At 41.2% G+C, this 22,164-nt stretch overlaps 1 protein-coding gene across 1 annotated transcript in view; it reads right to left on the reverse strand.

Moving 5' to 3' along the window:
- DNAH6 (dynein axonemal heavy chain 6) overlaps window positions 1-22,164 on the reverse strand; it is a 241,862-nt gene that overhangs the window by 50,844 nt on the left and 168,854 nt on the right. Inside the window, exons 58-63 of the mRNA XM_045193849.3 lie at window positions 21,220-21,287; window positions 19,093-19,273; window positions 15,806-15,985; window positions 12,737-12,970; window positions 3,322-3,457; window positions 1,086-1,255 (exon numbers count right to left, since the gene is read on the reverse strand). Coding sequence (XP_045049784.2) covers window positions 1,086-1,255; window positions 3,322-3,457; window positions 12,737-12,970; window positions 15,806-15,985; window positions 19,093-19,273; window positions 21,220-21,287 — 969 coding nt within the window. The remainder of the gene's footprint in view (window positions 1-1,085; window positions 1,256-3,321; window positions 3,458-12,736; window positions 12,971-15,805; window positions 15,986-19,092; window positions 19,274-21,219; window positions 21,288-22,164) is intronic.

A 22,164-nucleotide genomic window follows, 5' to 3' on the forward strand; every position in this document is an offset into this window, starting at 1 on the left:
AGTTGGCATGACAAGGTTTCTGAAGGCAACTGAGCTCCAGCAAAGGCAGGACCTAGGGACATTTCCCATGTTTGATCTAAATGGCTTCATGTTGTCTTCAAAGAGGATGACAGTATTTAAGTTAACAGCAACTTGTTTAAGAGTTGCCACAGGGCTCGCAGGAGTTTCCACAAGGGTTGGTGGGAGCACACGGTTTGCAGAGGAGTTTGCAAGCTCCATAGCTTCTTGGTTTTCATGGCGCTTTTCCTCCTGTTATTCCCCTTGCCTCCTGACTATTGTGTCTCATGAGCTCCTCATCCTTTCTTTAAACATCGGTGCCTCTCAGGGTTTCATCCATTACCCGCCTCTTTTCTCTTATTCTATTATTTGTTATTCCTCTAGAATTTCAACAACTCCCTTAGTTTTACTTTCCAACTCAATGCCGGTGATTCCCAAATCTCTATTTCTAACGTATATTTCCCTCTAGAGTTTTCTACCTACATATTAATTGGTCTCCTGATGGTTATACACTCTGATAGCTGGCAGGCACTACAGACTCAGTGAGATCTTCCTCTGACATGATTCTTCTTTCACATTTGCTAGAGTTGTTGATACAGCTGTCCCGTTGGCACCCAAGAGAAACTGGGAGCTGGAGCAGTTGTCTCATCTCTTCAATCTACTACCTCTATCCTAATCAGGCTGCCATCATTTCTTGCATAGACAGGCTCTTCAATAGTCTTCTAACTAGTCTTGGTGACTATGTTTTTTTTCTCTTCAAAAGCCTTCTTCCCAGGGCTGCCAAGATCTGAAAGGCCCATCAGTTCCCTGTACCACCCGCCAACAGATCCCGCTCTCTGGCACAGAGCAACAGTGCACACTAGGGTGGCTGGGTTTTGGGATGGCTCTCCAGCCTTTTCCTTCATCTTTTTCTGTTAATATATTATGTTCTGTTAATAATACAGGGTCTCTGTTTCTTAGTCTTCCTCCCAAGCTTGGCCATTGTTACTCTTTAAACAAATCTAATCAGTTCATGGATCATAACTAGCTGGTGAGCTTTGGTAGAAATAGTTATAACACAGTTACTTAGGTTAAAAAAGATAACTTACCTTTTCTTCTTTACAACATTTAATAAGGATTAGCTTTTGGAAAGAACTTAATTCTGAAAACCAAAGGTCAATTTTTATGGCCTCATTCTCTTGCATCTCGAATTGCTCTTCTATCTCCGTGTTGAGATATCCTTCCCATTCTTGTGGGTTAATGGAAGTCTCGAAAGACCCTGGAAACATAATTTTAAAAGATGCTTTAATTACAGTTGTTTTTACTTTGAAATTAAATAAATATAGTTGGTAATTTAAAAATCCATACATTTACTATCAGTTTTTTCTACAAATCTAAATATATCAATCTCCTCATACCCAACCTAATTAAAGAGCAAAATATTTAAATTGGATGAGAAAAAAACTTCAACAGAAAATTACTTACAAAAAGCAAAACTAAAAAAAATAATAATAACAGAGGCTAAAATAAAAGGATGTAGAGAAATACACTAACCAAATGCAAACAAAAAATTGAAGTGATGAGAGTAACATTGCATAACTTGGAATTCAAGGCAAATATAATTAAATGGGACAAATCACGTCAGTTAGATTAAAATACAAACCTCATAATAACAAACAGAATAAAATGAAACTATATGTCCCAGATAATAAATAGCATAAGAATACATCAATCACCGCTGGAGGTAGAGGAAAAAGCAGAAAATAATAATTGTGTTAGGAAATAACATACCATTATCAGTCTGTGACAGACAGATGAAACAAATGGTAAATTCTGGCATATATAATTTGAACAATGTAAATAATATATGACCAAATCAACATATATAATACAGCTTTATGCCCTGATAAGCATAATACATTGCTCCCCACTACCCCTGGGATATTATAAGAAATAGGCTTGCATTTCACATAAGGGTTAGGATCCTACTTAGCTCTTACAGTGGTTATAACATGCAGTAAGAATTAGCGTTGAAATTCCTGTAGGTAGAGGGTGCACAGTGCGCTGTGAGCCTCTTGGCAAGCCAACACAGCCAGGATGAAACAGGGTCAAACATTAGGCAAAACAGTTGGCATACAGTTTAGGCCATAAAACTACTTTCTCCAGGTGGTCTGCTGGGGTTCTCCTCTGCAGGCCTAGTAACAGCGACCACAGAGTTGTTGACGGGACTTTAGTGACACCTAAGACCATGGCCCTGCAGTAGTGTGCACCTCTGCAAGACTTCTGACTCCCTTATGGGACACAGACGACTACAGGGCATGGGACCACAAGGTCCGGCACACCACAGTGCTCTTTGGTTGAAGGGGGCTGCAGGCTCATAGATACAGAGAACAGACTGGTAGTTGCCAGAGGTGGAGGAGGAGGAGAGGGGCAGACTGGGTGAAGGGAGTCAAAAGGTACAAGCTTCCAGTTATAAAACTAAATAAGTCCAGGGGGTGTAATGTACAGCACGATGACTACAGTTAATCATATTGTAGTGTATGTTGGAAAAGTTGCTAAGAGAGTAAATCTTAAAAGTTCTCATCACACACAGACAAAAATTTTGTATGCATAGTGATGGATGTTAACTGAATATATGGAGTCTTGCATCCAAGAAATGACACATTCACAATACTTTACATAAACTGAAGTCTAAATAAATTACAAAGAATCAATTTTATCCAGAGTATGAATATAATTTCTAGAACATAACTATTAATAAAAAAGATAGTTCCAAAATATCCTAAATGCTTTCAAACTAAACAGTATACTTTTAGAATTGAAAGGGCTGCATATTAAAAGTTGTGGGGGAAAATTAATACAGGATATTACAGTTCAGAGCAGTCATTACTCTGAGGAGAGGGAAAGGGTCCTGCGAAGGAGTATGAGAGGACTCTGGGAAGCTGAGGCTGTTCTGTACTTGATTTGGGTAGTGGCTCATCAGTGTGGTCAGTTTTTGACAATTGATCAAGTTGTACAATTTTGATTTTGTGCACTTCTCTGTATGCATGTTACCCTTCAATAAAAAGGTTTCAAAAAAAAACTATGGGATGCAGCCAAAGCAATACTTAGCAGTAAATGTATATATCTTTAAAATGGGTGTAATGCAGTAAACATGAAACATTGAAAATTCATAGGCTAAGCATTCAACTCAAGAAATTAGTAAAACGAGTCATTCATAATTTCTTAACAATGAAGAAATTTCCTAGTGAAAATGACTGATATTGTAGCAAAGGTTAAAGGAGACAAGTTAGGATTGAGGAGCTGGTTTACAATACCCTATAGCAGATGCTTTTGCCATATTACCTAAGCGTATAGAAATAGGTTTTAACAATATATGTTGCGTAAGTCCTGCGAAAACTGGAAGTGATTCCTCTAAGTCACAGCATGTAAACCACATGGGGGTAAGCAGCCAGGGAGCTTCAGGCTTAGGTGGGCGTTCCTATTATAAGAAAGAAAGCAAATAATGATTCACAAAGACAACCACAAAATAAGTTTTTGCCTAGTCTAAGTGAAAAATCAAGCTCTAATAGCATGCTAAAAATAACCATTTACCTAGGACAAGTAATACGATATGGTGAAATTGAAATGGCATGGAATCGATTCTATCTGCAGACCTGTGCGAAGAAGTGCAGCTGATGACAGCTTTCTGGTGGACATCGCAGAAGGCAGTCGGTCCGGTGAAGGGTTAACATTAAATCTGTTAAGTCTACTTCCAGCTTGTTCTACTCCTTTTTAAAAATATATATACTCTTTATTATATTTTTTCCCATTACCATTTTGTCTCCTCATATCCCCTTCCCCCTCAGCAATCACTACCCAGTTGCCCATGTCCATGAGGCAGCCTGTGCTTCAACGCACCACACAAGTCTCTCTCCACCCCCAAGTTTTCTTATAGTTAATGTTTTTTTCCCCCCTGGATTTAGTCTCCAAATCAGATTTCCAGATGTTCTCACCTCTAGGACATGGGAAAGGGGGGAAGCTGAGTAGAAGACCACTATTGATAGCAAGACAAGTGGCAATCTTATTCTCCTAGGGTTGAGTGTGTGTCTAAGCATTTCCTGTGTTCCTAGAAATTTTGGGGGAAAGTATTAAGCTGTCTGGTAGTCATCCATGAAGCACTTTCATGTGAGTAAACAGTTTCAAAAGAGACAGAAACGGCTGTGATTGTAGACTGAAACTCATTCTTCAAAAATTTGATGCATATTTGCCTGAGATAACATACATTTTAAAACAGTTTTAATGAGATAGAATTCACACATCACTTCCATTGACCCATTTAAAGCATACAATCTAATGTATTTTAGTGAATTCACAGATGTGTACGATCATCACCACAGTCAATTTTAAAATGTTTTATCTCTTCAACACCCCATGTACCCTTTAGCTATTACCCTCCTATTTGTCCATGCCCACCCAGCCCTAAACAATGGCTAAACTGCTCTGTCTCTGTAGATTTGTGTATTCTGGACACTTCATATAAATCAAATATAATAATATGTAATCAAATATGAAATCAAATTCATAACATAATATTTTGTGACTGACTTCTTTTACTGAGCTTAATGTTTTCAAGGTTCATTCAATTTTTAAGGGTGTGGAATATATTAGGACTTCATTCTTCTTCTTTTTAAGGTATATTTTATTGATTATGCTACTAAAGTTATCCCATTTTTTCTGCCCTTATCCCCCTCCACTCTGTACCCCCCCATCTCCAGCATTGCACCCCCAGTTCATATTCATAGGTTGTATATATAAGTTCTTTGGTTCTCTATTTTCTATACGATTTTTAACCTCTGTCTATTTTGTACCTACCAATTATGCTTCTTATTCCCTGTATGTTATCCCCCAGTTTCTCTCCTCCCTCTCTCTGCTGAAAACCCTCAATGTGATCTCCATTTCTGTGATTCTGTTCCTATTCTAGTCATTTGCTTAGTTTGTTTTTGTTTTTGTTTTTAAGTTCAGTTGTTGATAGTTGTGAGTTTGTTGTCATTTTACTGTTCATATTTTTGACCTTCTTTTTCTTAGATGATAACTCCTTTTAACATTTCATATAATAAGGGCTTGGTAATGATGAACTCCTTTAAGTTGACCTTATCTGGGAAGCACTTTATCTGCCCTTCCATTTTCAATGATAGGTTTGCTGGATAGAGTAATCTTGGATGTAGGTCCTTGCCTTTCATGACTTTGAATACCTCTTCCTAGCCCCTTCTTGCCTGTGGGGTTTCTTTTGAGAAATCAGCTGATAGTCTTATGGGAACTCCTTTGTAGATAACTGTGTCCTTTTCTCTTGCTGCTTTTAAGATTCTCTCCTTATCTTTAATCTTGGCTTATGTAATTATGATGTGCCTTGGGGTGTTCCTCTTTGGGTCCAATTTCTTTGGGACTCTCTGAGCTTCCTGGACTTGCATGTCTATTTCCTTCACCAGATTGGAAAGTTCTCCTTCACTATGTTTTCAAATAAGTTTTCATATTCTTGCTCTTCTTCTTCTGGCACCCCTATGATTTGGATGTTGGAATGTTTAAAGATATTCTGGAGGTTTCTAAGCCTCTCCTCGTTTTTCTGAATTCTTGTTTCTTCATTCTGTTCCACTTGAGTGTTTATTTCTTCCTTTTGTTCTAAACTGTTGATTGAGTCCCAGTTTCCTTCCCTTCACTGTTGATTCCCTGTATATTTTCCTTTATTTCACTTTGCATAGCCTTCACTTCTTCCTCTTGAGTATTTTGTGACCATACTCAGTCATTTCTGTGAGCATCCTCATTAGTAATGTTTTGAACTCTGCATCTGATAGGTTGGCTATCTTGTTGTCACTTAGTTGTTTTTCTGGAGTTTGGATCTGTTATCTCATTTGGGCCATGTTTCTCTGGCTAGGCACACCTGTTATGTTGTAAGGGGCAGAGCCCTAGGTATTCTCCAGGGCAGGACAATCCACTATCCTGCATTGTGGCACTGTGTGTAGGGGAAGGGTCAGAGAGGGAACAATGCTGCTTTCCGACACTTCCCCCACTACCCACAAGCGAATTGGGTTCTTCTGGTGCTGATTCCCAGGTGGGTGGATTTGTATACATTCCAGGACCCTGTGGGTCCCTCCAACAGACTCTCCCATGAGACTGTGAGTTTCTCTTGCTGCTGCAACCCGTACAGGTATTTATTTATTTATTTACTTATCTATCTATCTATCTATCTATCTATCATCTATCTATTTAGAGAGGGGAAAGGGAAGAAGAAAGAAAGGGAAACATTAATGTGTGGTTTCCTCTCATGTGCCACCTATTGGGGACCTGGCTCACAACCAGGTATGTGCCCTGACTGACAATCAAACTGGCCACCCTTTGTTTTGCAGGTCCTTGCTCAACCCACTGAGCTATACCAGCTAGGGCCCCCCACAGGTTTTGACAGCCAGAGGTTTTGAGGTTTCACTTCCCCTCACTGGAACCCTGGGTTGCATGGTCTGTCTCACTCCCCAGTTCTTTCTCCTGGCTTATCTGCACACGAATATCAGACCACCTGGTCTGCCAGCCTCTGCCTTGCTGAGAATCCTCTCTGTCCCTGCTGCCCATCTCCGCCCGTCCTACCAGTCCGGATGAATGCTTCTTCTTTAACTCCTCGGTTGTTGGACTTCCAGACAGTTTGATTTTCTGGCAGTTTAGGTTGTTATTTGTTTTTAAATTGGTTGTTGTCCTTCTTTTGGTTGTGTGAGGAAGCAAAGCTTATCTACCTATGCCTCCATCTTGGCAGGAAGTCCACATTCTTCTTTATAATTAAATAATATTCCATTGTATGGATATAGCACACTCAACAGCTGATGGACATTTGGGTTATTTCTATCTTTTGGCTATTATGAATAATGTTGCTATGAATATTCATATACAAGTTTTTGTGTGGACATATGTTTTCACTTCTCTTTGGTATGTACCTAGGAGTGGAATTGCCAAATCATATGATACTTCCAAGTATAATTGCTTGAGGAGCTGCTATATTGTTTTCCAAAGAAGCTGCACTGTTTTTGCTCTCACAAGCAGTTTATAAGTTTCTAATAGCCTTTGTAGTGGGTGTGAAGTGGTATCTCCTTGTGGTTTTCATTTACATTTCCCTGAAGAACAATAATGTTAAGCATCTTTACATGTGCTTAGGCATATCTTCCTTGGAGAAATACCTCCTCAGGTCCTTTGTCTATTTTAAAATTGGGTCATCTATCTTTTTATTATGGAATTGTAAGAGTTCTTTATATATTCTCAATCCAAATCATTTATCAGATATGATTTGCAAATACTTTCTCTCATTCTGTAGGTTATTTTTTAATTTTCTTGATAGTGTCATTTGAAGCAAGAACATGTTCATTTTGTAAAATTGTTGTTATTTTTAATTCTCTCCTGAGGACATGTTTATTGATTTTAGAGGGAGAGGAAGGGGAGGGGAGAGAGAGAAAGAGAGTGAGAGAGAAATGTCGATGTGAGAGAGAAACATTGATCAGTTGCTTCCTGTATGAACCTGGACTGGGTATTGAACCCATCACCCAGGTGTGTGCACTGACTGGGGATCGAGCCTTCAACATTTTTGGTGTATGAAGTGATGCCCCAACCAAATAAGCTACCTGGCCAGGGAAAAAACATGTTTATTTTTGAAGTCCAATTTATTTTATCTGTAGTTGCTCATGCTTTTGGTATCACATCTACAGATCCATTATAAAATCTGTGGTCATGAAAATTTACTCCAGTGTTTTCTATTAAGAGTTTGGGTCTTATATTTAGACTTTTGGTCCATTTTAAGTTAAATATGGTGTGATGTAAGGAACTAATTTCACTCCTGCATGTGGCTCTCCAGTCATCTTAGCACTATTTGTTAAGACAACTTCTTTTTTCAATAAATTATCTTGGCACCCTTTTAAAAAAATCAGTTGACCACAGTCATATGCTTTTATTTCTAGTTCCTCAAATTTGATTCCATTTATCTGTATATGTGTCTTTATGCTAGATATACTGCTTTGAAGTAAGCTTTGGGATCTAGATCTATGCAATTCCATATGAATTTTAGAATAAGCTTGTCAATGTCTACAAAGAAGTCAGCTGGGGTTCTGATAGGGATTGTGCTGAATTTGTAGATCAATTTGGGGGGTATTGTCATCCTAACAATATTAAGTATCCAATCCATGAATGTGGAGTGTTTCTCCATTTATTTAGGTCCTCTTATGTCTTTCAACATGTTCAGAGTATGAGGGGGACTCCCCAAAACAGAATTTATTCATAAAAAATTGTGTATTTATTTTTACATGTTTAAACTTCTGTCACCTTCAAAGTACTCTCCATTTGATGCAATACACCTATCAAGACTTTTTTTCCACTGCTGAAATAGTTTTTGAACTCATTGATTTTGATGCCTTTTAGTGCTTGTGCTGATTTTTGTTTCACCTCTTCCACATCAGCAAAATGGTTCCCTTTGAGGGCTTTTTTCCATCTGGGAAACAAAAAAAAAGTTGCTCGGGGCAAGATTGGGTGAATAGGGAGGGTAGAACATGGGTGTCATGCCATTTTTAGTCAAAAACTGCTGAACATGCAGCGTGGTGTGGGCAGGTGTGCTCGTAAATCACTCACTGTGAAATGGGAAAATGCTGTGAAGGAGTCTTCAAAAAGAATCCCCTTTAGCCTAACGCAGTCTCTCACAACAATGCCAAGTGGTACACTGATACAGATGGGTTCCTATAACATCCACCTAGTGGGTGAAACCTGCACTAGTAGGGCCCAATCCTCCAGAAGATCATTCTGTGTTTTGGGGGGTCTCCCCTTGAATAAGTTAGAACTTCCTTTGTTAAATTTATTTCTAAGTATTTTAATTCTCGCTGATGCCATTGTTAAGTGGAACTGTTTTCTTAATTTCATTTTCATCTTGTTCATTGCAGGTGTATAGAAGAAATACAAATTAATTTTGTATATTGATTTTGTACCTGCAATTTTGCTGATTTTTTAATTAATTCTAATAGTTTTTAAGTAGGTTCTTTAGTGTTTTCCACACATAAAATTATGTCATCTGCAAAGAGATAGTTTTATTTCTTCCCCAAGTTGGATGCCTTTTCATTTTCTTGCCTAATTGACCTGAGAAGAACCTCCAGAACAATGTCGAAAAGAAAAGGTGGAGAACCAAGATGGCGGCGTAGGTAGACACACTGCGCCTCCTCGCACAACCAGAACTGACAGAAAATCCAACAGCAAGAAAGTCTGACACCAAGGAAATAAAAAATAAACATTCATCCAGACCAGTAGGAGAGGCGGAGACGGGCAGCCAGGGTGGAGAGGACTCGTGTTGCCGTGGCGGGACCGAGACTGGCGGAGTGTGGGACAAATGGGGCAGGCAGTCCGACCACTAGCAGACCCTGTGGCCCCACATTCATGCAGATAAAACAGAGAGGGCCGGACTCAGAGTGGCAGAGAACGGGGCAGGCAGAGCGGCGGGTGGCACCCTGCGGCCCCACATTCGTGCACAAATAGACTGGACAAACGGCGGGGAGCGAGGCAGACTGCACAACCCAGGGCTCCAGTGCAGGGAATTAAAGCCTCAAACCTCTGATTGAAAATGCCCGTGGGGGTTGGGGTGGCAGCAGGAGAGACTCCCAGCCTCACAGGAGAGGTCGCTGGAGAGACTCACAGGGGCCTAGAGCGTGCACAAGCCCACCCACTCGGGAGTCAGCACCAGAGGGGCCCAGTTTGATTGTGGGTAGCCGAGTGGCGGATTGGAGTTCGGTGGAGAGTGGAGCGGGCGCCATTGCTCCCTCTTGGCCCCTCCCCCACGTACAGTGTCACAGCGTAGTGACCAGCGCAACCCCGCCCCGGGGAACACCTAAGGCTCTGCCCCTTAAAGTAACATACGCGCCAAGACAAAAAAAAAAAAAAAAGGCCCAAATGACAGAACACTTCAAAGCTCCAGAAAAAATACAACTAAGCGAGGAAGAGATAGCCAACCTATCGGATGCACAGTTCAAAACACTGGTTATCAAGATGCTCACAGAATTGGTTGAATCTGTTTGAAAACCAGATGAAAAAATGAAGCCTATGCTAAGAGAAACAAAGGAAAATGTACAGGGAACCAATAGTGATGCAAAGGAAACTGAGACTCAAATCAACAGTGTGGACCAGAAGGAAGAAAGAAACATCCAACCAGAACAGAATGAAGAAACAAGAATTCGGAAAAATGAGGAGAGGCTTAGGAACCTCCAGGACACCTTGAAACGTTCCAACATCCGAATTATAGGGGTGCCAGAAGGAGAAGAGGAAGAACAAAAAATTGAAAACTTATTTGAACAAATAATGAAGGAGAACTTCCCCAGTCTGGCAAAGGAAATAGACTTCCAGGAAGTCCAGGAAGCTCAGAGAGTCCCAAAGAAGCTGGACCCAAGGAGGAACACACCAAGGCACATCATAATTACATTAGCCAAGATGAAACAGAAGGTGAGAATCTTAGAAGCAGCAAGAGAAAAGGAGACAGTTACCTACAAAGGACTTCCCATAAGACTGTCAGCTGATTTCTCCAAAGAGACCTTACACGCAAGAAGGGTCTGGCAGAAGTATTCCAAGTCATGAAAGGCAAGGGCCTACATCCAAGATTACTGTATCCAGCAAAGCTATCATTTAGAATGGAAAGGAAGATAAAGTGCTTCTCAGATAAGGTCAAGTTAAAGAAGTTCATCATCACCAAGCCCTTATTATATGAAATGTTAAAGGGAGTTACCTAAGAAAAAGAAGATCAAAAATAGGAACAGTAAAAATGACAGCAAACTCACAGTTATTAACGACCACACCTAAAACAAAAACAAGAGCAAACTAGGCAAACAACTAGAACAGGAACAGAACCATAGAGATGGAGATCACATGAAGGTTTATCCATAGGGGAGTGGGAGGGGGGGAGAGGGGAGAAAGGTACAGAGAATAAGTAGCATAGATGATAGGTGGAAAATAGACAGGGGGAGGGTAAGAATAGTGTAGGAAATGTAGAAGCCAAAGAACTTATAAGTGTGACCCATGGACATGAACTATAGTGGGGGAATGTGGGAGGGAGGGGGTGGGCAGGATGGAGTGGAGTGAGGGGGGGGAATGGGACAACTGTAATAGCATAATCAATAAATATATTTAAAAAAAAGAAAAAAAAAAGGTTAGAGCAGGCATCCTGTCTTATTTTTGATTATAGAAGGAAGGAATCCAGGCTTTTACCTTTGAGTATGATGTTAGCTGCGGGTTTTTGTACATGCCCTTTATCTAGCGGAGGAGATTCTCTTCTATTTCTATTCATTGAGTGTTTGTATGATGAAAGGATGTTGGGTTTTGTCAAATGCTTTCTGTGTCTACTAAGGTGATCATGTGGTTTTCTTTTTTTATTCTATTGGTTTGTTGATCTATTGATATGGAGTACTTATGAAAAAAATGGAAAATGCTAGCATTAAGATACTAGTAACTAAATAAGTAAAGTAACAAGATAAAAGATATCCCCCAAACACATTCCTAAAAAATAGATGGACTTGGGCATTGGAAATTTAGAGACAGGTTTGAGTCAGAGTCTGTCATGCATTGGTTCTATGACTTGGAAAGTTTTTTAAGCTCTCTAAGCCTTGGCAGGCTGTTAACAAGAGTTCTGTGAGGAAAGAAGGGCCTGGCTGAGACACCAACTAACAATCAGCAGCAGAGTGAGGTGGATAAGAGGACAAGCGTACAGACTGTGAGGGTTCAAATCCTGGCTCCAAACTATTAAGTACATGTATGTGATCATGATAAGTTCTCTAATTTCTCTGTGTCTAATTACCTTATCAGCAGACTAGTGATAAAATTAGGAACTCACATAAGAAGAGTAATGAGAGGAATAAATGAGTTGGTGTACCTCCATAGCAAGCCCTTTGTACATATTCACTGTGATCATGAAGATAAGACAGCATTAAGCAAGGATTAATAGGATATGTATGCATGCAGGGTGGGTGGCGGTTGGGGAGGCAGAAGCATCTGGTGGGAAGGTCTTGCCTGGGCTTGACTGGAGAGCATAGGGTACTAGGAGTCAAGCAAAAGCATAAAGTCCAACCTGCCAGTGATACACTGAGGTTCGAATACTGGCAAACAGGTGCAGGTGTCGTGTCCTTAGGGCCAAGGATAGGGCTCAGTATTGGCAGGATGGAGCCAAGAGTTTAGAATGGGGCTAGGTGGGGATTGCAGACAGTAGTTGGGGAGACAATGGCTTAATTCAAGCGCCACCAGGTTTATGGGGCTGGAGCAAGTTAGATAAAAGGATGAACATGAAGGAAACTGTAGCAGAACTCGTATTCCAGTATTATAGAAGGTGGCAGTCAAGTTGTATTACTCCCATACTTTATAATGAAAGACGTATCCAGGAAGTAGAGGGTCATGATTTCACAAACAGTGTTGCCAAATCTGTGAATTATAACTTTTATTACATTTAACTCCTCATATTTGTAAGATGGTCAACTTTTAAAAACATGTTCACATTCTTCTAGCTCACTGGCTACTCCCAACATCCTTTTTCATACATCTCTTTATGCATCCCATTGGTGTGGGAGGAGGACAAATGTCACCACATTACACAGCACCCAGAGTCAGAGCTAAGCTATAGCCTGGGCCCGCTGACCCCCAGTGCCCCCACACTGGGCCACGCAGCCAAATGTATCATGGTGGGAGGTGCTTGTGGGCTCTGTCCAGAATAACATTTACAATCTAAACTTGAAACAGGTACCTTTTCTAATCCCGCAGAACCTCGGAGAAAGAAATTCCATTCAGCATCAGTTAAGACTCCTTGCTGACGCATGATCTCAACACAGAGCATAAAACTGTAGATGAGTTTGTGCTGTTCAAAAAGACCTCTTGCAACATTGACATAGGCAGTTAGGAGGGTTTGTTCCAATAGTATTTCCATGCGCTGCTTCAGATCGTCCGTCCTCACAGAAGTTTCAATGGTCGTGTTGAATAACTGTGGGAAGGAAAGCTCTGTCAACGTCTCGCTTTCATTCAATTTCTGTAGAAGAAAAAAAAAATCTCTGCTCCTCACCTCCCTCCCTCCTCTCATATTCAGTGAACAAATAGCACAGGAAATGGATACTCTACTATGAAAAAGTCCAGAATTTGCCCCAAATTGATATGTGATACTTATTTTCTGCATTTCCCTGTCTCTCCCCATATTTCAGAAACGGGCCAGTGCCAGACTCCTGACAACATCCATTGGGCATCATCTTGATGAGGGACAGAACGCTGAAAATGGCGGCGAGCTGGCAGAACCAGTGTTTTCCTATCCTCCGCTCAGATGTGATAATCACTTTGGGGTGAGAGATGTAAGGGCAAGCAAGGTAAGGTCATACACTCTTCTTGGCCCTTCCCCCAAAATAATTTTTAGGGTGTGAGAAGAATGTGCCAGAATTTTCTTTGAAATTTAAGAACGACCAGTTTTAGAGGAGACTTCCTTCCTCCCTGTTTCCTCTCTGGAAACTCGAGAGCAGGCCTCCTGCCCTGCTCATATATCGAGGACACCGGGAAGGCAGCAGAGACGGTGGCATCAGGGCTGAGGCATGAGAGGCCATTTCCTGCAACCTACAAGTAGCATGTGAGGAAGATCTAAAAATTTCCAAGCTACGTCAGGAGGCTTGAGCAGAGCCTGAGCTCGGGGGCTTGTCTGGAAGTCATGGGGAAAGGGGTCCTTACAGTAGAGGCTGGGAGGGTCTCACGAGGGACTCGAGGGGTATGCGGCTTCAGTCTCAAAAGATCCACAGCACAAAGTGAGACGGAGTAGGGCACTTACACAACGTTGCTCTGGGTGGTGGGCTTCTCTCTCCTGTTGGAGTCTGATCCCCAGAAGCGGGATTGAAGCCTCACCCACCCCTGTCTTCCCTCATGATGCCTAGAACCACGTAATACTTCATTAGTGTTTCAAGAATAAAGAGTCCGTTTTTAACCCTCCATAGAAAAGCTGTTGAAACATTCGGTTTTTATGACCCTGGACCAAGCTTGGTTTTTCCTGCAGGCCTCTTGTTTCCTACCCACAGGAGGCCTAGCAAATGTGTTGGATACAAGGCCGACACAAACTGTCTGCTACCCTTCCACTGAGGAGTGGAGGCTAAATCCCTTCCTCCTGAGTCGGGCCTGCCTTGCCTCAGCTGACCAAGAGATTGCAGCAGAAGTGATGACGCAGCAGAAGTGATGACGCATCACCTCCAAGGCTAGGTCTGAGGAGACCTTGAAGCTTGCACCTTGGTTTCTTGGAATGTTTACTTTGGGGAGGCGCCCCCTGGGAACCCAGTTGCCCTGTTGTGAGAAGCCCGAGCCACACGGAGAGCCCAATGTAGGCCACTGTCGACAGCCCAGCCATGTGAGTCAGCCAGTGTGGATGTCCAACTTATTCGAGCCTCCAGGTGACTGCAGCCCCAGAAACAGAGTTTGCTAGAGATGGTGGCATTTAAGCTGGGAGGGAGGGTATTGTGCACGGAGGGAGGGCCACAAACATAAAGCTCCCAGTGAGTCTGGGGAATGTAAATGATCAATTTGGCTGCTGCAGGGGGTAATGGGAAGTGTGGCTCAAAGGCCAGAACAGTCACAGGTTGAACATGGCTTTGGAGTGTGAGCTTTTTGATGAATAATACCGGTAAAAATCCATTTAGGATCCCAGGTATGTGGAACAGTGTTTTGAAAACTATGTACAGACTGGCCTGGCTTCCAGTATGAGAGCCAGCACTGGCTAAAGGTATCAGGACCTATAGCAGGAAGCAAAGGTGTGCTGCAGGGAAACACAGTATACCTATAATTCTCCACTGTTTTCTACTGTGAATGGCACATGTGGAGAGGCTTTTGTCTGTTGAGTTGTGCTGTGGGTATGAGCACAGATGATTAGAGAAGCAAAACAAAGCTAAACCGTTCTGCATAGAAAAGACAATGATATAGACAAGAGGGGAGCAGGAGCTGGAAGATGGGAACACTGAGCCAGCGAGGCTGGATGTGGGTGGGCTGAGACGGAGAGGTCACGGGTAGCTGAGAGACATCCTGGAGGTAAACAGAGGGCCCACTGGGGGTGCCTGCTAAGGTTTGCTGTGATGAGTGATGCAAAGTCTCTTTCTTCCCTGGAAATCTTCAGGTGAACTGACATTGCTTGCCGAAGATTTGTGACACTGAATTTGCTCTTGGGAGACATGGAGTGCTGCCACAGAGAAGACGACAGCTGGAAATACCTTATTCACGACACCTCCGATGAAACTTAACTGTGAGTATGAGATCAAGTGGGGAGATCATCATAAAACAACAAAGTCTTACAGTAATATGATAAAAGTGGGAAAGGAACAATGGAAACCTCCTCTTAATAAAAGCCAGGGGTGGGAAGATAGCCAGATGTATAAAAAGTTCTGGAAAAAAAACCGTAGACCAATTCATTTACTTAAGCATCAGTGCTGTCAGACTTGAGATAGGACACGATAAACGCTAACAGTGGAAAGGAAGCTGGATTACTGTAGAGAAAGTAACAGCACGGAGCTGTGGCTCTTAAAAGAAAAGAAAAAGGGAAGACAGTCAAGAAGGAAAACAAGCAAATGAGTTAGTCAAGGAAGCCAAGAGGAAATCTTCCTTTCTTCCTCCTTGCAGCGTTCTGAGCATTCTGGGCACCCCCATCTTTACGTGGTAGGTTGTGCTTCTTTTGAACCAGACAGCTGAACCCAAACTCCTGGAGGAGTTAACCCCATAAGCAGACTCATGATTATCTGAGGCAAAAAGAAACTCAAAGGAAAACCAAAAAGATAAATTTCACTAACAACACCACCACCACACTTACCTGTTTAAAATATTTTAATGAATACTGATACATAGGATCTATTTCCGAGAGGCTTGCGATGACGAAGTACATAACAGAGCCTCGAGTGGCTATTGGACGATACTTCTCACGAGCAATGTTTATCATAATTTCAGTGGACTCTGCTTCCTTTAGCCTGCTTTTAATGGCACCAGACGTGATCTGAATAAACATAGGAAAACAAATTCTTAAGGGTCTGTTTAAAAAAAATGATGGGACTGCCAGCCAAGATGGAGGTGTAGGTCGACACACTGTGCCTCCTCACACAACCAAAAGAAGGACAACAGCAAATTTAAAAACAAAAAACAACAGAACTGAGAAAATTGAACTGTATGGAAGTCCAATAATGAAGGAGTTAAAGAAGAAACATTCATCCAGACCGATAGGAGGGGTGGAGATGGGCAGCCGGGGAGGAGAGGACTCAAGGCAAGGCAGCAGCTGGAGGACCAGACCAGGCAGTTGCTTGCAGACAGGGCAGGCCTACATTTGAGTGCAGATAAACTGGGAGGAACAACTGGGGAGCAAGACAGATGGCACAACCCAGGGTTCCAGTGTGGGGAAATGAAGCCTCAAAAACCTCTGACTGAAAACACCTGTGGGGATTGAGGTGGCAGTGGGAGAAACTCCCAGCCTCACGGGAGAGTCTGCTGGAGAGACCCACAGGGTCCTAGATCGTACACAAGCCCACCCATCCAGGAATCAGCACCAGAAAGGACCAGTTTGATTGTGGGTAGCTGGGAAAGTGACTGAATACTGGCAGAGAGAGGAGCAAGCAGCACTGTTCCCTCTTGGACCCCTCTCCAACATACAGCATCACAAGGCAGTGATGTGGGTTGCCCTGCCCTGGTGAACACCTAAGGCTCTATCAAATGGCCGAAATGAAAGAATGGTTCAAAGCTCCAGAAAAAATACAAGTAAGCGACAAATAGATAGCCAATCTATCAGATGCACAGTTCAAAACACTGGTTATCAGGATGCGCCAGGAACTCACTGGATACTTCAACAGCATAAAAAAGACCCAGGAAGCAATGAAGATTGCATTATGTGAAATAAAGAAAAATCTACAGGAAACCAACAGTGACGGGAAGGAAACCAGGACTCAAATCAACGGTTTGGACCAGAAGGAAGACATAAACATCCAACCAGACAGAATGAAGAAACAAGAATTCAGAAAAATGAGGAGATGCTTAGGAACCTCCAGGACATCTTTATAAACATTCCAACATCCAAATCATAGGGGTGCCAGAAGGAGACAAAGGAAGAGCAAGAAATTGAAAACTTACTTGAACAAATAGTGAAGGAGAACTTCCCCAATCTGGCAAAGGAAATAGGCTTTCAGGAAGTCCAGGAAGCCCAAAGAAGCTGGACCCAAGGAGGAACCCACTAAGGCACATCATAGTTACATTCCCCAAGATGAAACAGAAGGAGAGAATCTTGGAAGCAGCAAGAGAAAAGGAGACAGTTACCTACAAAGGAGTTCCCATAAGACTGTCAGCTGATTTCTCCAAAGAGACCATACAGGCAAGAAGGGGCTGGCAAGAAGTATTCCAAGTCATGAAAGGCAAGGGCCTACATCCAAGATTACTGTATCCAGCAAAGCTATCATTTAGAATAGAAGGGCAGAAAGAGGGTTTCCCAGACAAGAAAAAGCTCAAGGAGTTCATCATCACCAAATCAGTATTATATGAAATGTTAAAGGGTCTTCTTTCAGAAGAGGAAGATCAAAAATATGAATAATAAAATGGCAATAAATATATATATCAACAATTGAATCTAAAAAACAAAATGAATAAACAAACAACAGAAACAGAATCATAGATACAGAGAATGTTTTGATGGCTGCCATATGGGAGGAGGGGGACGGGTGAAAAAGGTGAAGGTATTAAGAAGTACAAATTGGTAGCTACAGAATAGTCATGGGGATGTAACGTACAGCCTATGGAAGAGAGTAGCCAAAAAACATATGCATGACCCATGGACATGGACAATGGTGCGGGGATTGCCTGATGGAGTGTGTGTGTGGGTGGGGGAGCAGGCCGGGCCTGGATGGAGGAGGTAGAGGGTGAAAAATTGGGGCAACTGTAATAGCATAAACAATCAAATATAAATAAAAAATAAACGTGCTAGGCAGTATAATAACAATAAAGCTGTTTTTTACTTATCAAAAAAATAAAAGGAAAAACTGAAGAAGTAGCAATATGAGTCTATTATTTAGAGAAAAGATTCAAAAAACCAAGTAACCAGAACAAAAAGGAGATGAAAGTCGCTGTCTCTGTGAAGAGAGTCACGGGTGGGTGGTAGTGGTGGGTGCAGAGAAGGCAGGGAATGCTATTTTTTCATAACAAACTTCGTAGAAATGTTTTATTCTTTAAATAATTTTCATGTAAAACTTTGATGAAAAAATAACTGGGTTAACAGCCAACTACCAGAAATGAAAAACCCAAGGAAGAATGAATGAGAAGAGGATAAAGAGCTGTGAACAAACAAGCAAAGAGAGGTAGGTATTGGGAGACCCAAAGTTACTTTGTTATTATTACTGAAATCTCATGAGACTAGAGAATATAGAGCGTAAACCATTTCTGACATCAATAAAAGGCAAAGACCAGGGGTGTTTGTACTCCCCATCAAGGGACTTTTAAGAAATTATTTTATGTTTCTCATGAATAGATAAAAATCATTTTATAAGTTGTATTACCAGTACACTTAAAATTAGGATTTGAATTTTAGAAATAATTTAGTGTAGGATATACATTTCATGTAAGACTTCATCTCACTATCAATACGTTTTTACTGAGCACCATTTATGGGCACTATGCTTAGTCCTTGGAGAAAGAATATGATGACGAACTTTTCACGGATTCCAATACATAGAAATTAACAACCTAACAGAAGAGTTAAGATGTGTAATTAGGTACAATGACATAAGGTAAACAGTGACAAGTGGTGTCATAGAGGTTCAGATAAGGTGCTGTGAGTGTTCCAGGGAGGAAGAGATTCATTCCAGCTGGGAATATCAGGGAGGCTTCCTGGAGGGGGTGACATTGATATGAATATGTAATTATGTTGTTCCTTTCAACTTATATCTTATTCCAGTTCTTTACATTACATGTTTCCTTTGGTGCCAGCCAAGCACACTTGTACTTGTGCCCCTGGCAGCCCAGGTGTGGCTGCCATTCTTGCTTTAAAAGACTTCGCAGAACTCTCAAAGACTGTCGTTATAACTTTTGAAGTCACGCACTTTTTATAAATACTAAAAACATTTCACTTGCCTTTGAATCCTGAAGTGTTTCAATAAGATCTTCATTGTCCAGAATATTTCCTTCAGATGTAAACAGCATTCTCAAGATTTTCTCTTCGATAGCTTTCAGCTGGTTTTTATCAGTGTTGATCCTCACAATGAGTTTAATTCTTTGTTCTTCCAACTCAGGTTTCTCAAGTCGCACTACATCACTGGAAACAAAGTTTGAGTACCTATATTACAGCTTTGTCAGTGCCCTAAAGGTGTATATATGTATATAATTACCTAGCTGAGAACTGTTGCTACTAGACAAGTCCTAATGCACAGGGCCCTCTTTCGCTGGGTATATATAGTGGTTATTCACTGAACTACATATTAGTTCTGATTCTTTATATTGTATTTCAAAATCTATGCCCTCCCACAGTTTTTGCTCATGTTCTCTTAGGGAAACTTGTTCAGTGCTGGATCTCTCCAATCATTCATTTTCTGTCTCTAATGCTTGCTTATGCTAGGCTGAAAAGAGTGCCTGGAACATTCTTTGCACACCAACATGGGAGATTCTGAAATCCCATCACCTCCCTGAAATGATTCTTGATTTCGTGTAATAAAAGGGCCTTACTGCTAGCTGTCCTTCCCTGTCCCTGCTCCAGCAGCCAAACGTGTGAACTTGCGTCCCCCTTTACTTGCCCTCTCATAATTTGCTCCCAGCCCTGTTTGCAGAAGCTAATGCTGTTAAGCATCACGTTGTGTGAAGCACCCTGCCAAGAGTTCTATGTGCATTCTCTTTTCTAACCCTTTGAATGCCCCTGTGAAGTGGGCTCCGTGGTTATCACCCTAGCTTGCAGATGAGTGACAGACGCTAGGGTCATTTCCTGAGGCTCTGTGGCTTTAAGAGGCAGAGCTGGGCTTGTTCCTGGGTGTGCTGCTCCAGGGCACGTGCTACTACCCACTCCGATGAACTGCCTCATGTAATAGCCCCTTGTTTGTTTGTTATGTACATGCTGAATTCAGAAACTTAAAAATTTAAAAATTCAGAAAGTTAAAAATTAGTATATGAAGACCATAAGAAATCATCACTGCAAATTCATTTGTTTAAAGAAATTTTTCAGAAGAGTGGAGTACAAAATACAGCCTGGGGAGTCTGCCCCCATGACTGAGGCTGAGCATTTCCCCTGTTCCCGTCGGGGCGCTTCCGCTTCTCCGCCCAGCCAGCCTAACATACACAGCTTAGTGGCACAGCTAAACTCAGCTCTTCGTGGGGATAAACTGGTTTGCAAAATGTTCCTTTATATGTCCATAAAATGTGGGGAAATACCCTTTGTCTGGAAAGGAGTTAGCCTAGCAGAATTCAAGCAAGGTAGCAGCTGGCAGAATAGATTCCTAAAATAAACAAGGAAAATGAGACTTAAACTCATTAGCGATTACAGGAGAAAATCAAGATAACCTTGACTTGAACATAAAGAATTATATTTATTTTGATTATGAGTCTAAATTATATTTTCCTTTAAAGTTAGTGAATACACACACATATATAATTAGTTTTTTAACCAACATCAATGTTGTTATTTTAATAAATATTTAAAGTTTTCTGCCTCTTAAACCTCTTGGCTAATTTGGATGATTAATATAAATAATCCATAATCTCACTTTTGGGAAATGGTGATTTAATCATATACAAAGTATATTGAGGGAGGGTTGTTTTATTTTTATTTTTTTGAGGTAGACAACAAATGTAGGTAAATGCAATACACTAAGAAAGCACCTAGAGACAAGTGAAACAGAAAAGGTATACTTGGGAGTAGCAGGTATTTTTTTTTCTTCCCCACAGTAGGGAGCAGTGAGTCTCTAGAAACCATAGAACAACTGACTTCATTCAATTGCTCAGGACTGGAAACCCCACCGAAGAGGAAGAGGCAAGGCCAGGCTGCAGGCCCGGCCCAAAGAGAAGCTGAGAATTAGGAGCATGTCCCTGATCTCCTTGAGGAGACTATGGACAAGATCAACAGCTGTGAAAAGTGATGAAGAGGAAAGAAACTTGGCCATTTACTGTATCTTTATGACTGAGCGTTCATGAGTGATGCTTTCTTTTCATGCATTAAATTTTTCTTTGTTAAAATTTCTTAACAAAATATTAGAAACCCCGGCCTCCTATTTTCACCTTAACAACTGATCCTCCAGACCCGATTTGGTTACAGTGAAATTGATGATGGTAACTTTAATGCACACCTAGAAAAGAAGCATAGTGTCCATTAAAATGCTTACATTCAGACAAATAAAATAAGAGCATCTTTTATCAGAACATGGCTCCCTATTACTCAGCAGGATGTATCTCAGGTTTAATTGTGAACATTACCCACCACGTCCAAACACACCAAGCATACTATGTATTACAGAATCTTAATATAATTTGCCCTGCCAGCGTGGTGACAGTCTGTTCCTCAAATGCAAGTTACAGGTGAGCCAGCAGAGGATTAGAAAGAAGCAGGCCTATAGAATCGATGGCTGGAGTTCAAGTTCCAGGTGCACCTTTCAGTAATGTATGATGTTGCACAAGCTATTCATTCAACTGAGCTTTAGTTCTTCATATTCGAAAATTGGGACACAATAAAAACTCATTAGGTATTTGTGAGGACCAACTGAGGTAATAAAATCACTTAGTTACAGTAACTTTTACATAGTATGTCCTAGTTAAAAAGAAAGATATCATTGATAATAGAGCTTTACATATTTTGTCTCATCATAATATTTTACGAATAATTATTACTATAATATAATATTCTGGCATTATTTAAGTCAACAACAAAAAGAATAAATGTAATAAGAGCAGGTGTCAGTCATGTATTTGATAAGTTATTCCTATTTAATCTGCACAACAAGTCCCTGAAGTAATAGAATGATGACCTACAGTCACAAGCTAGGGCTGGGTAAGGTGTGTGATGCTCCCTCTCAAAAGTTAACCAAGCGAGAAATCAGAGATTGTAAGTCGGCGCATTGGTCACTTTTCTGAACTCAGAAACGGAACTTTGCACTCTGGCAACGGCTGTGCAATTCACCCCTTGCAGGCTGGCACGGGAACTCCAACCTTATTCAAGAAGTGTGTTGA

Source organism: Desmodus rotundus, chromosome 5, assembly GCF_022682495.2.
Source record: "Desmodus rotundus isolate HL8 chromosome 5, HLdesRot8A.1, whole genome shotgun sequence".
Taxonomy (NCBI): Eukaryota; Metazoa; Chordata; class Mammalia; order Chiroptera; family Phyllostomidae; genus Desmodus; species Desmodus rotundus.